Source organism: Corylus avellana, chromosome 10, assembly GCF_965113065.1.
Source record: "Corylus avellana chromosome 10, dhCorAvel1.hap1.2, whole genome shotgun sequence".
Lineage (NCBI taxonomy): Eukaryota > Viridiplantae > Streptophyta > Magnoliopsida > Fagales > Betulaceae > Corylus > Corylus avellana.
The window spans coordinates 7445262-7458744 of NC_142499.1; the positions used below are offsets into that span (position 1 = coordinate 7445262).

General features: G+C 33.4%; 1 protein-coding gene across 1 annotated transcript; it reads left to right on the plus strand.

The window, feature by feature from the left end:
* Positions 1-5880: 5880 nt before the first annotated feature.
* LOC132161638 (protein STRICTOSIDINE SYNTHASE-LIKE 2) lies at positions 5881-12676 on the plus strand. The gene is made up of 3 exons (XM_059571798.2): positions 5881-6165; positions 10133-10399; positions 11996-12676. Exons 1-3 carry the CDS (start codon positions 5903-5905, stop codon positions 12573-12575), a joined length of 1110 nt encoding a protein of 369 aa, XP_059427781.2. The 5' UTR covers positions 5881-5902; the 3' UTR covers positions 12576-12676.
* Positions 12677-13483: the final 807 nt, after the last annotated feature.

Genomic DNA, 13483 nt, shown 5'->3' on the forward strand with positions numbered 1-13483 from the left:
GCAAGAGGAGTTTTTATTTTCTTTTAAAGCCAACGGTAAAAAATGCAATGCAAGAATAATTTTTTCTTAAAGCCCATCAATAAATGACAAATGGTGAAAATTAAAACTCATGATGGTGACTTAATTACCAACGGCTAGAAAAGTGTAAGATGAAATATTTTTTCATAAAATTCATATAAGAATACTTATGTCAAATGGTCAAGAGAAAAATTATCAAAGTGAAATAATGACCAATGTTTGTAACATCACAACATACTAAAGAGAACCGGTTCACTTCCAATCTATTTGAACCGAAAAGGATCCCAGTCTTACAAAGCCAAAATATACACACACTTGCATTAAAATAGATTACGCAAGAGATGGACAATGCGAAGATGGGAAATGCATTTGCATTCTTTTTCATAGAAAATAACTTGTGTCCTGTGAGTAATATATTGCATGATTGAAAATAAATAAATATGTTTTGCGCTGTTAAAAGTGTATCATCTCAACCTTAGATTAGACTAACCTAATGGATCAATGTTATTAATATGAAAATTTAATTTATAACTTTCGCATTAAAAAATAAGTTTTCCAAGCATTTTAAACACCTTTTTTTTTCTTTTCTTTTTTTTTTTTGGCTATTTATAAAAACTTTATGGTATTCATTTTTACTTTAATTAGAAAACATTCTAGCATATCAATTATGTAAGATAAAAGTGTGAAACTATTTTTTAAAAGCCCTAGCCCTAGCCCTAGCCCTAGCTACACACTCTCAAATTGCCATGATATTTTCGGAACAGTTTACCAAATTTTCCGAAAATCAAATTCTAAATTATTTTGGACTCTAAAACCTAGTTCTTTTTTAAGAAGGAAAAAAAAGCCCAAAACCATTGTACCTCTCATTTTCTCACTTTTTTCGCAAATTTCTCAAGAATCAAAACGACATTATTCCTCCTTTTTAACCTCTTCTCTCCTTAACCCAAATACACCAAAGCTTCCCAGTGGCCCAGGGGGATTGAATCAAAATAATCCAAAAATCCCAAGTCTCAAGAGAAAGCAGTGAGAGCCCAAGATAGAAAGCTCTATGAGAAAGGCAGTGGCGGTAGTGAAAACAAATGAGAAACCCTAAATGAAAAATGGGGGCTTTGATATTATACCTAGCTACAAGTGTTAATTGGCTTGACGGTGTTGGTGTTTGATTGGGGATCATAGTAATTACCTTTTCGAATTGTTACTAATTTGAGTACAATTGGCAGGTATATATTGTGAAGAGATTTCGGGTTGGTTTCGTTTTGCGATTTTAAAATGTGCTAATTTTTAAAAACATAATTAAGTGTTTTCGTTTTTGCCTTTAAAGTTGTTGTTTAACGTTTTAAATTATGCACTTTCAAAAGGCACATCCTTACCTGCGATTTGAAAACGCTGAAAAATTTTATGTATTTTCAAATCGCAATTTTTTAAAAACACGATGCCAAACAATCAATTTTCTGCGATTTGGTTTAAAATTGCACTTTTTGTCTATAAAATCGCAATGCAAAATGCACCCTTCATATGAAACTCACTTGCTTAAATAAATTTTAAATTATTCGGCCACATGTCCCAATAAATGAGTCTCATATAAAATTTCTCACATTACATACCTAAATTACTAATAATTTGAGCAAATAATTGTTATAGATCCTTATCAATCGGTTTTCCGACACCCTAAATTCGACAATCGACTCGACCTATATTGAGACATTTGAAGACAATGTAAAATAGTTGATTTGAATTAAATTAATGTATTATTTACTCTCATAATTCTCATATGTTACATATTTATTATGTAACTCTCATGATTCTCATAAGTTACATATTATATAACTCTTCTAATTCTCATATGTTACATATTGATTATGTAATTCTCCTAATTCTCATAGGTTACATGCTAAGCCCCCCTCCAGAGCCGTGAAACCCTAAGCCCCCTCTCCAGAGCGCCGCAGCCGCAATGGAGGAGGGATTGCCGTTGCCTGCATCCCTTCTCCCCTCTCCTCTCCGCTCCGGGTGCTAGTATTTTACTTGATGCCCCTAGTCCCGGTGCCCCTCTCTTCCCCCTCCCCATCTCTCCTTTTCCCCTCTGCTTTTTCTCCGTTTTTGCCTTTGGTATTGCCGTTCCCTTGGCCGCTCTCTTCCCCGCCATCTCCATCTACAACGCTCCCTGCTTGGGTTGGAACAGGTTAGGCACTGGATCTGCTTGCCTTCGCCCGATCCTCCGTCCTCCGCCTGGCTTCCCCCAACGCCTACCCACCTCCTTGCTTTCCGGTTCCGCCGTGCCCATCCCACATTTTGCAGGGGTTCTGTTGATTCGGCTGGGTTTGTTTTCGTTTTTCCCTGATTGTGCTTCCTTGCTTTTGTTCTTTGATTTTGTTTCTTTGCTTCTCGGTTCTGTTTTTAGGCTTGTTTCTGTCTTTGGTGTTTTCCTATTCTGTTGGGCTTGTGTTCTCTGTCGGTGGGTACTGCCTTTGGGTGTTTTCACTAAAACTCTCCCCCTCCCTATTTGTTTGTGTGTGCCGCCAATCTCCTTCGCGCCCGCTTCGCCGCTCACTGCTCGCTGTCGGGTCTTTTCACGCGCCCCTCCCACGTCAAGCTTTTTGTGCCACTTTCCGCCGCGGTTTCCGGTCAGCTCGAGATCGGCCTCCTTTCGGTTGCAGTGACCCGCTTTGTGTGTTTTCGTTTTTATTTCCCTGTATTGTTGTTTTTCTGTTTTGTATTTCCTTTTGAGTTCCTCTGTAGTTTGTTTTCTATGCTGTAATTTCTTTTCCTGCATTTGTTTTGTTGTTTCCTTTATTTCCCTATATAGTTTTTCTTTTTGCTTGTAATAAGGTTCTCTCCTCCTGCTTTGGTGCACCCGGTTGCTACCCGTTATTACTGGTCTAAACCCTTGGGTTGTAGATGTGAACTGTATCCTGACTTTCAGGTCGAGGAGGATGAGTATCGGCTGTGAGGTTCTACTCTCAAGGCCGAAGAATAAGTGCTACCTATGCATTAGATGGTGTCTGTTTGATACTGATCTGATTTTTAAACCTGATAATTAGTCATAGGTTAGCGGATGCTTTTGTTATGGTTGATTTGGTCTGTTGTTGATGACCGTATCTTTAGCTTCGTCTATGATTTACTTCAGAGTTTTTTGCTCTGTTTGTAAGAGCTTTATGCTCGCGACTTTTATCAATGAATGAGTATGGTATGTTTCCTTTCAAAAAAAAAAAAAATTCTCATAGGTTACATATTGATTATGTACTTATTGTATTCTTGGCCCCATTCAACTATAAATAGGCCATTTTATTGTACAATTTCTATGATGTGAAGGAAAGATGTAACCAAGAAAAATCTTTGATGTGTGGATGTAGGACATAGGCCGAACCACCTTAATCTGTATATTTCTTCCTTGCTTTTTCTCTTTATATTTTTTATATACTTTAACAATGTACAAGAGCCTTTATGACCTTAAATCAAAGTACGATGAGAAGTCTCAGGGAAATCTATGAGCAAACAGAAGATGGAGAGACAAATCTTTTCTGCTTATATGCTAATCATGAGCCTTTTACCTTTCAAGAAGCCGTTGAAGAAGATTGTTGGAGATCCGCAATGAAGGAGGAGATACATGGTATTTAAAAGAATGACACTTGGGAGTTGACAACACTCCCATCAAACCAAATTAAAAGGCTATTGGTGTCAAGTGGGTGTACAAGATCAAACGCACTGCAGAAGGTAAAGTTTCTCGATATAAGGCAAGACTAGTAGCTAAAGGCTACAAACAAAAGTACGGCATCGACTATGAAGAGGTTTCTACACCAGTTGCGAGACTTGACACATTGAGATTGTTGATTGCACTTGCCGCTCATCACAATTGGAAAATATACCAACTTGATGTCAAGTCAGCCTTTCTAAATGGCATCCTTGAAGAAGAGGTGTACGTACAACAACCGGAAGGCTTTATAATGGAAGGGGAAGAAAGTAAGGTGTACCGCCTTAAGAAGGCATTATAGGGCTTAAAGCAAGCACCAAGAGCTTGGAACGCATGCATTGATAGTTATCTTCATCAGAACAATTTTACCAAATGTCCATATAAGCATGCTGTATATATGAAGAAAAATCATCTTTGTGAATTTCTAATTATTTTCCTATATGTTGATGATTTGTTATATACAGGAAATAGTGATGAAATGTTCAAGGAATTTAAGCAATCAATGTTTAAGGAGTTCGAGATGACTGACAACGGGTTGATGTCTTATTTCCTTGGTATTTAAGTGAAGCAACGACATGATGGAATTTTCATATCCCAAAAGAAGTACATGAGTGAGATTTTAGAGAAATTTAAGATGGATAGCTACAATTATGTGAATACCCCAGTTGAAACAAGCATAAAGTTGTCAAAAGAAGGAGATGGTCAAGTTATTAAGCCAACTCTTTACAAGAGTTTGGTTGGAAGTCTGAGGTATTTGACGATCACAAGGCCAGATATTGTCTATGGAGTTGGACTTGTGAGTCGATATATGGAGACACCAATAGAGACTCATTGGCTTGCTGCAAAAAGGATTCTAAGGTACATCATAGGCACTTTGAATCTTGGTTTATTCTATGCCTATGGTGATTAAGCAAAATTAGTTGGTTATTCAAATAGTGATTGAGGATGTGACCAAGATGAGAGGAAAAGTACTACTAGCTATGTGTTCTATCTGAGTTCTATTGCATTTTCTTGGACATCCAAGAAACAAGAAATCATAGCCTTGTCTACCTGTGAGGCGGAGTATATGGCAGCTTCATCTACTGTTTGTGAAGCTATTTGGCTAAGGAATCTCTTGAATGAACTGGAACATCCACAAAAAGAACCAACTGTGATTTACGTGAATAACCAATCAGCTATAAAGTTAGCAAAGAATCCAGTGCAACGTGGGAGTAGTAAACACATTGACACTAGGTTTCACTTTCTTAGAGACGATGTCAAGCGAAAGACAATAGAGCTCCAGTAATGCTACACCACTGAACAAGTAGTAGATATATTTATTAAGCCATTATCAGGTGCAATTTTCATGAGGCTAAGAGACATGCTTGGCATGAGGAGGTTTTGATTTGAATGGGCGTGTTGGAAACTAAACAAATCAAAACGTAAGAAAGTGAAAAAGCTATTTTTGTTATTAACCATTATCAAACAAATGATTGACGAGAAGAGTTAACATTTTACATTAATAATGTGTCTTATTACCACCAAGATGGTAGTTGAGTTGGTAGAAGAACTTCTTTCATCCTAGTGGTCGCGTGTTCGAATCCGTTTGCAGTAGTAGATGTGTGAACCAGATGCTACTATGAAGGGGTTCTACCGGCTCATACTTTGGTGGGGTTGTGGTGACGGGCTCGCATTCCCAGGCAGTAGCTATGGTTCAAACCGGACATTCCACAGCGGATGGAAACCCCAATGGTCACGCCCAAGAGGAAAAACTACACTGGTCGCCCATTCCCATCCTTTTTAATTTGAAAAAAAAAAAATAATAATGTGTCTTATTATTATTATTATTATTATTATTATTATTTTACAGTATTTACCTACCTACTTTTCTTTTTGTTTTGTTTATTTTTTTGTCCAAGACATTGGATAGCACACCACACGTGTACCAAGAAATAGAAAACGGTAAGCAACGTAACTTGCTGTCAAACATGCAGGAAGTCACACTCTCGGCATGTGTACTTATACGGCTACTTTCGTCTTTTATTTTCTGGTTAGAAGTTGGGCTTTCTTTTCTTTTTCTTTTTTTAATTTCTTTAATTCTTTTTACATTTGATTAACACGTGTCAATACCTAATTAAAGTCTACAAAAAGGACAGATACACCCTCATCACATTTCTTATAACAAGCATGAAATCAAAGCTCTTCTCGACAGCAACAATGGAATCAAAGGTGTTTTTGACAGCAACGATAATAGTAGTCCTCTCAGGCTTTATAGCCTTTAAGCAAATCAAACCATCATCCCATGAAGACAACTTGTCAGAATTTGAACGTCTTCCACTTGACGATGCTGTTGGGCCGGAGAGCTTCGCTTTTGACCCTCATGGCGGAGGGCCCTATACCGGAATATCCGACGGCCGGATTATCAAATGGCAACAAGATCAACGCCGTTGGATCAACTTTGCCACAACTTCCCCACACAGGTATGCCCTACCCTATCTTAAACAATATCCTCTCCCCTATCATAAACCATATTTTTTATTTCCTTGATATTGCATAAAAGAATCACACTACTCATTCTTATTACAATTTGCTAAATAACATTAAATTATTACAATTTATTAAATAACATTAAATTTACATGCGTCCAAAAACTTCTCATTAAGGGTTGATTCTTGAAGTCTAAGTGTAAAAAAAATTAAGTTCGTTTGAATATAACAATCTACTAAATAATATTTTCCGTTTAAAATATTCTAAATTTAAAAAGAAAGAAAAAAGTGTGCATGTCTGGAGTTTTGTCATCTAAGGAACTTATGGTTGGCCAGCTTTTCAATTTGAGGAGAGAATGCAGACAACGTGTTACATTATCTGCTTTCTTCTTAAAGAAAAACACCCCACACAAAAATAAACAAATAAATAAAAATTGTTAGGCTAAAATAGCATTTATATAATTAATTAGACAATTACCAAAAGAACTGAGTTGTCAATTTGATTAATGACTTATCAATTATGGAGTTGTGTCATCCAAGGAAGGTATGGTTAGCCATGTCTTTCAACGTCTTACAGTGTCTCGTTATTAAAGAGAAGAAAAAGAAGTAATTCTAGATATTATAATTATTATTTTAAAATCTTGAATTAGCAGTATATTAGTGGTTGTTAATTTTTTTTTTTTTTTTTAAAAAAAAAAGACAAAACAAAAGTTGGTTTAGAGTATCATATCAATGAAATAATTGTAAAATAAAAATCACATTTTATCTGACAACACTAAGGTGTAAATCCCAACTAACCCTTGGACCAGCATTTGTTTAAAAAAAATTAAGTTGGTTCGAACTGTCCCATCAATATTATAGGATATCAGTAGGATAAAAATATACTATATATAGCATTCTCAAAATAAATGTTGCTAGGCTACTATACATATTTTAAGAATACTGCTAAAAAATTATATTTTTATCTTACAACTATTTTATAATATTGACGTGTTAATTTCAATTAACTCTTTGACCATTATTTGTAAAAATTAAAATTATAAGTTGGTTGAAAGTGTCACATCAACATTATGACATAACAATTAAATAAAAATGTGATATAATTTTTTTTGTTATAAACATAACCTTTTTCAAATTGACATGATAATTAATAAATCATTAAATAATTAGCAAAAGAGTTGCAGCTGTCAATTTGATCTGGGACTTGGCAACTGTAGACTCTTTATCATTATACTATTTACAGTTTATTTCATTTTTTTCTATGGTTTATTATTTGATTTCTTCGTGGACATGATTAGCCGGCCAACTCCTCAGTACTGTTGGCATGTGCATGTTTGCAGTAGGACCACCCAAATTGTTTAATTAAACTGTTTCCGAGATATTAATTGGAATATGTCCCACCCATAATTTCCCTTTTATAATTTACTCATATTTTGCTTTTTTATTTCAAAAGATTAAAAGATATTAAAAGTTGTTCCTGCTTCAAGATTATATTTTCTTAAGCATTTATGATAAAAAAAAATTCAAAGTATTCCTCAGAAAAGTATTATTTCAAAACATATATAATGATATATATATATATATATATATATATATATATATATATGAACCATTAATAACCCTTCTAGTTTTTTTTTTTTTTTTTTAAATTCACTTTACACCCCTAAAGTTTGAGGTGTTTTCAATTTGAACTACAATGTTTAAAAATTTGCATTGTACCCCCCTAATGTTTCAATTTTTTAATTAACGCCCTCATTTACAAATTGCCTTCTAAATACATGGAAATTGCCGGCATAGGAGCAGGTGAGAGGTATTTGCTCCTTTTCTTTTTCACTCCAACTCCCACACGACACCCAAAAGGGGTTCAAAAGGGGTTGACGAGAAAAAAATCAACACAGGTATTTGGTTTTAATGAGGGACAATTACGTCATTTCACTAGTTAGGTTGGGTGCAAAATTGGAAGACGCATCATAAAAATCTCACGTGAAACACACGTGATGTCATTTCCATCTACTTAGATGGCAATTAGTAACGAAATGTGTTAATTGCAAATTTTTGAAACATTAAGAAAGTACATTGCAAATTTTTAAACATTAGGGTTCAAATTGAAAAACACCTCAAACTTGAAGGGGGTAAAGTGAATTTTTCCTTTTTTTTTTTCTTTTTTTTTTTTAGAGGAACATCCATTTCTCTATTTTAAATGAAATGAATATAATTCATTATATATATATATATATATATATATATATATATAACAAAATAAAATTTTGACCGTAAAATAATTAATAGCCTAACTTCCCCATTTGGCGGGGTGTTTGGTTTGACCAAATAAAATTAAAACCATTCAAATTCAGTAACCATTGGTGGGCTACTCGTGGTCCTTACTAATGATGGGAAAAATTGATATTCCATTAATTAATTGACAAAATTTCCTCTAATCTAATCTATTAAGTGACAAGTATCATCTCTTATATGTTTTCTTTAATATTTTTAACAGTCATTTATTACCATTTCATTAACTTAAGAACTCAAACATTGATTTTTTAGAAACACAAACATGTTGGATGACACTTGTCACTTATTAAAATAGATTGAAGAAAATTTCATTCAAACTGACTTGGAGGAAATTTGTGTCCTTAATTAATTAGTGGTGAACAACCCACAAGGGATGTCATTAACTCCTAGTTAGTAGATGATGAAAAAAATAAAAATGCAAAGTTATTTTCACTAACCCAAATTGTTAATGAAGTACAGTTGAAACATTCTACTTATTAAATTCTATGACAACTTCAAAAGTTTTTATTTATGATATTTCTTTGTACGTACCCGATAGATAGAAATTAGTTACAAACCGATTAATAGTATTAATAAAAGATATTATGCTTCTTACATGTTCTAAAAGTACATCTCACTTTATTAGATTGATTTGTATGAATAGCTAATTTCTGTCCATAACCGATGTCCTCTATGATTATCATATTAGTTGTTTTTTCTCTCTCACTTTTGTTAATTTCAAAAGTATATGTTATAGTTTAAAAGAAGTTTCATGTCAACCAAAAGGGATTTGTTCGGATATGTCGATTGCTCAGTTTTAAACTTTACATAACGGTTCTCTTGAAAATGAGTTTGGTATAGCAGGTCGATTTTAAACTAAATCGTAGAAAATAAATTGTTTGGAAATATGTTTTAAAAAAATTGAGACTTAAAAACATATAAAATTTGCGTTTTCAAATCACAGGCAATGAAACGCATTTGTGAAAACGCACAATTTTAAAAGTCATAATGCGATTTTGCCAAACGCTTAACTGTGTGTTTAAAAATCACGTTTTCAAATCGCATATTTAAAAATCTGAGATTGTTTGCCCAAGTTCTTCTAATTTGTGCACAATAGCGGAGCAACCAATTTTGCTTGGGGGGTCCGGATATCGTTGCAAACCAAATAAGAGAAAAATTTGGCAGGCGACCTGGAAAATTTAGAGAAGAGGCAATATATAAGAGGGGAGGAGTTGAAGGGAGGATAGAGAAATGGACTTTAGAAAGAAAAAAAAAAATGCATCTTTTAGTTTATATATATATAGACTGTTTAATGATTATATTTTTGCATATTCCAAAAAAAAAATTAATGTTATTTAGTAAACTATTATATAAAAAGTGCTTATGTTAATTTTTACTACCATTCATCAATTAAGTTATATAACAGTCTACACTTTCCAAAAGTTCGTTTGAAGAAAAAATTACTCGTTTGATAAAAAAATTAAAAATCCTTTTAAGGGTCTAAAAAGCTTAAAAATGGTCAAAATGCATTTTTGGCAAAAGCTTAAAAATAAAGCTTGCTCAAAAGCACTTTTTGACTTAAAAGCTATATTTTTCAAACGCAATACCAAACATGCTCTAAATATTGTACATAAACTTCAATTCAACAGCTTTGTAAAACTAAAAATTGAACTTTATTTGTTGGCAGAGATGGTTGTGAAGGGCCACAAGATCATGATCGAACGGAGCACATTTGTGGGCGCCCATTAGGGTTGTGGTTCAAGACATCCACAGGTGATCTTTACGTTGCAGATGCTTATATGGGCCTACTCATTGTGGGCGCCGACGGTGGCATGGCCACTAAGCTCGCAACGCAGGCACAAGGCCTTCCCTTAGGCTTCACCAACAGCTTGGACATTGACCAACGCAGCGGTGTCGTTTATTTTACAGACAGCAGCACACAATACCCTAGAAGGTATGTATTGCCTAAATATTTGTCTGTCTAGGATCAAGTTGATCAACTTTATAAGTGCAAATTATGTTTCCTTAAAAACATTAACAATGTGCTGTGTGCATGTGCGTTTGCAAATTTAAAACCGTGCGATTTGAAAACATGAGTTTTAAAATGATAAAATCGCAGTTTAGCTTTGATAAGAATAAAAATATTTGATGATAAATATTGATTCAGTTACCCAAAATTAAGGGATTTAGTTACCTAAATTTAAAGAATTTTTTTGTATTTGAAATTCAAATCACCTATAAAGCTCTAAAAAAAATTTAAAAAAATAATAATAAAAAAAAAGAGAGAGAGAAATGACAGACAACTTTTTGACACAAATTTGGCCCAACTTTTCTCTATTGTGGTCATTAAAAAAAAAAATCTGAAGTAATAACATCCTATATAGTCTTTTTTTTTTTATTTGTTATTTTTTAAAAAAGAAATTGTCTTTTTATTTAGAATAATAACCGTTTTTCTGAAGAAAAATACCATTTTTTTTAAAAAAAAAAATAACAAATAAAAAAAATGACCATATAGGGTGTTATTACTTCAGAAAAAATTTTATTTTTTTTTTTATTTTTTTTTTTTTTATAAAAGACCAAATAAGAAAAAAGTTGGGCCAAAGTTGTGTCTCTATCATTCCTAATAAAAAAATAAAATAAAATAAAGTCTTGTACACTATCCATTAATGAATAAAAGAATAGCCTATAAGGCTTTAACCTGATATAGCTTATTATCACAAAATTTTCATGTCTCTCTTTTTACTTTCATATATTTATAGAAAAATACGGTGTTCAAAAATTAGAAACCGCCGATTTTCAAGTAGTGCAACAAATTTACGCTAGCCCAATGACTCACAACTAAAAATAGAAAAAAGATCAAAACTAAATGGTAAACTGTACTTCTTATTTATGAAATATTACAACAATAGAAAAACTTGGGTTGGACCACACTTCCACAAGATAGGAGAAGGTTTTGGTGATGTATGGTGGAATAAGAGGCTTGGAAACATGCATAGTGTGTGTGCGTGTATATATATATATATATTTGAGGTAAAAGTGGATTCTTATTCAAAACATTGTAAAAAAAATTGAAAAAAAAAAAAAAAAACAATATATAAGGGAGAAGAACAACAAATTTGTAAAAGAAATAGTAATAATGTCTATGGGAATGTGTAAGGTTGTATTAAAAGATGAAGTTGGTTGAATGAGAATAGTGATGGTTAGATGACCAAAATAGAAGGTGGTAAGGTGAAAAGGCTAAACAATGAGAGAATAACATGTGTCATCCATCAATTCATGTGCAAACGAGCCCCCACATTTCAACTTATATAAGTTCCTCACTACATCACTAAAAACAAAAAGAAGAAAATTAATAACTGTGGATTCTATAAAATACACTTTAAAATTTAATGTTTTATAAGCTTACCTGCAATTAATTAGAAAACACGAATTTTCTACGTCTACAAATCGTAGTTTTTTTTTTTTAAAAAAAATGTACTCCCAAACGACGTATTTTTTAATATTTGATTTAAAATCGCACTTTTAATATTTTAAATGACAATTTATGCAGGAATTATATCTCAGTGATACTAAGTGGGGATAAAACAGGAAGGCTAATGAAATATGACCCAGAAAGCAAACAAGTGACTGTTCTTCTCAACAATCTCTCCTTCCCAAATGGTGTGCTATTGGGTGAAAACAGTCACTACATTCTTGTTGCAGAGACAAGTAGATGCAGAGTCAGCAAGTACTGGCTAGAAACATCAAAGGCTGGAACTCATGAAGTGTTTGCTCAACTCCCAGGGTTTCCAGACAACCTCAGTTGGAGTCCTAGGGGAGGATTTTGGGTGGCAATGCATTCAAGAAAAGGAAGGATATTGGAATGGGTTCTTTCCTATCCCTCAATAGGAAATGCTTTGCTTAAGCTCCCTTTTGACATCATGAAAGCTTATTCCTACTTGGCTAAATGGAGTGGAAGTGGGTTGGCAATGAGGTTAAGTGTGGAAGGTGAAATATTGGAAATATTAGAAGATAAAAGTGGAAATAGGTTGACGCCTATGGCTGAAGTGCAGGAGAAAGATGGAACTCTATGGATTGGATCAGTAACTATGCCTTTTGCAGGCAAGTATAAGATAGATAACTCCCTTTAGTTCTGCATGGACAAGGCAATAATGAGGAAAGGCAGAAGGAAAAACGTATGATTTATAAGGATATTGTTTGATTATCTTCTGAAAGGTTTCTTCTTCTTTTTTTTTTTCTTTTTTTTCTTTTTTTTTTAACAAAGGAAAAGGCAAATAAAAGATTTGTACTTCATTAACAGAAAAAAGAATGTTACTACTTTGTATAACAAAATTTACATATGGCCCAAAGCTCCAGTCCTACTTTTCATTCACCTTAGGGTTGGTTCTTGAGGCCCAAGTGTCAATTGGGGGTGTGTGAGTCTGATCAGGATTTAGGAACCAAGAGCAACCAAAACAAAAAAACTAAACATATCAAAAAATTAAGGCCGGTAAATTTTGACACGATTCGTGAATTTGATACGAAATTAAATGGTTGAGATTGTAGATTTGACCTATTAATTAAATGGATTGGGTTAGACTTGACATATATAGTCTTGTATCCATACCTCGACACTACTCGAACCCGACACTTGACATTGGGGGTTGGCCATTTTTTACACAATCCGTAAAACTAACACAAAATTAGCGGGTTAGAGTTGAGAGAACTGAATCGTTTAATTAAATAATTCGGATTATGGGTAAACCTTAGAAAGTTGTAAAAATTAATTAATTAATTAATTAAAATATAAATAAAATTAAAGATTAAAAATTAAAAATAAAAATCACTTTGATAGTAACTTCACGACCTAGGTTGGTTGAATAAAAGGATTAACGTGGCATTTACTTCACAATACATCTTCTCCTTAGTCCTTACTGCACGAATCAAGCAAAGTAAGGCTATATATGCAGTAGATTCTACTTCACAAATACATCTCCTCATCTTTTACAACTTATATAACAACTTTGGCTCCCCTAAATGAAATAAAAAGTATCCAGTT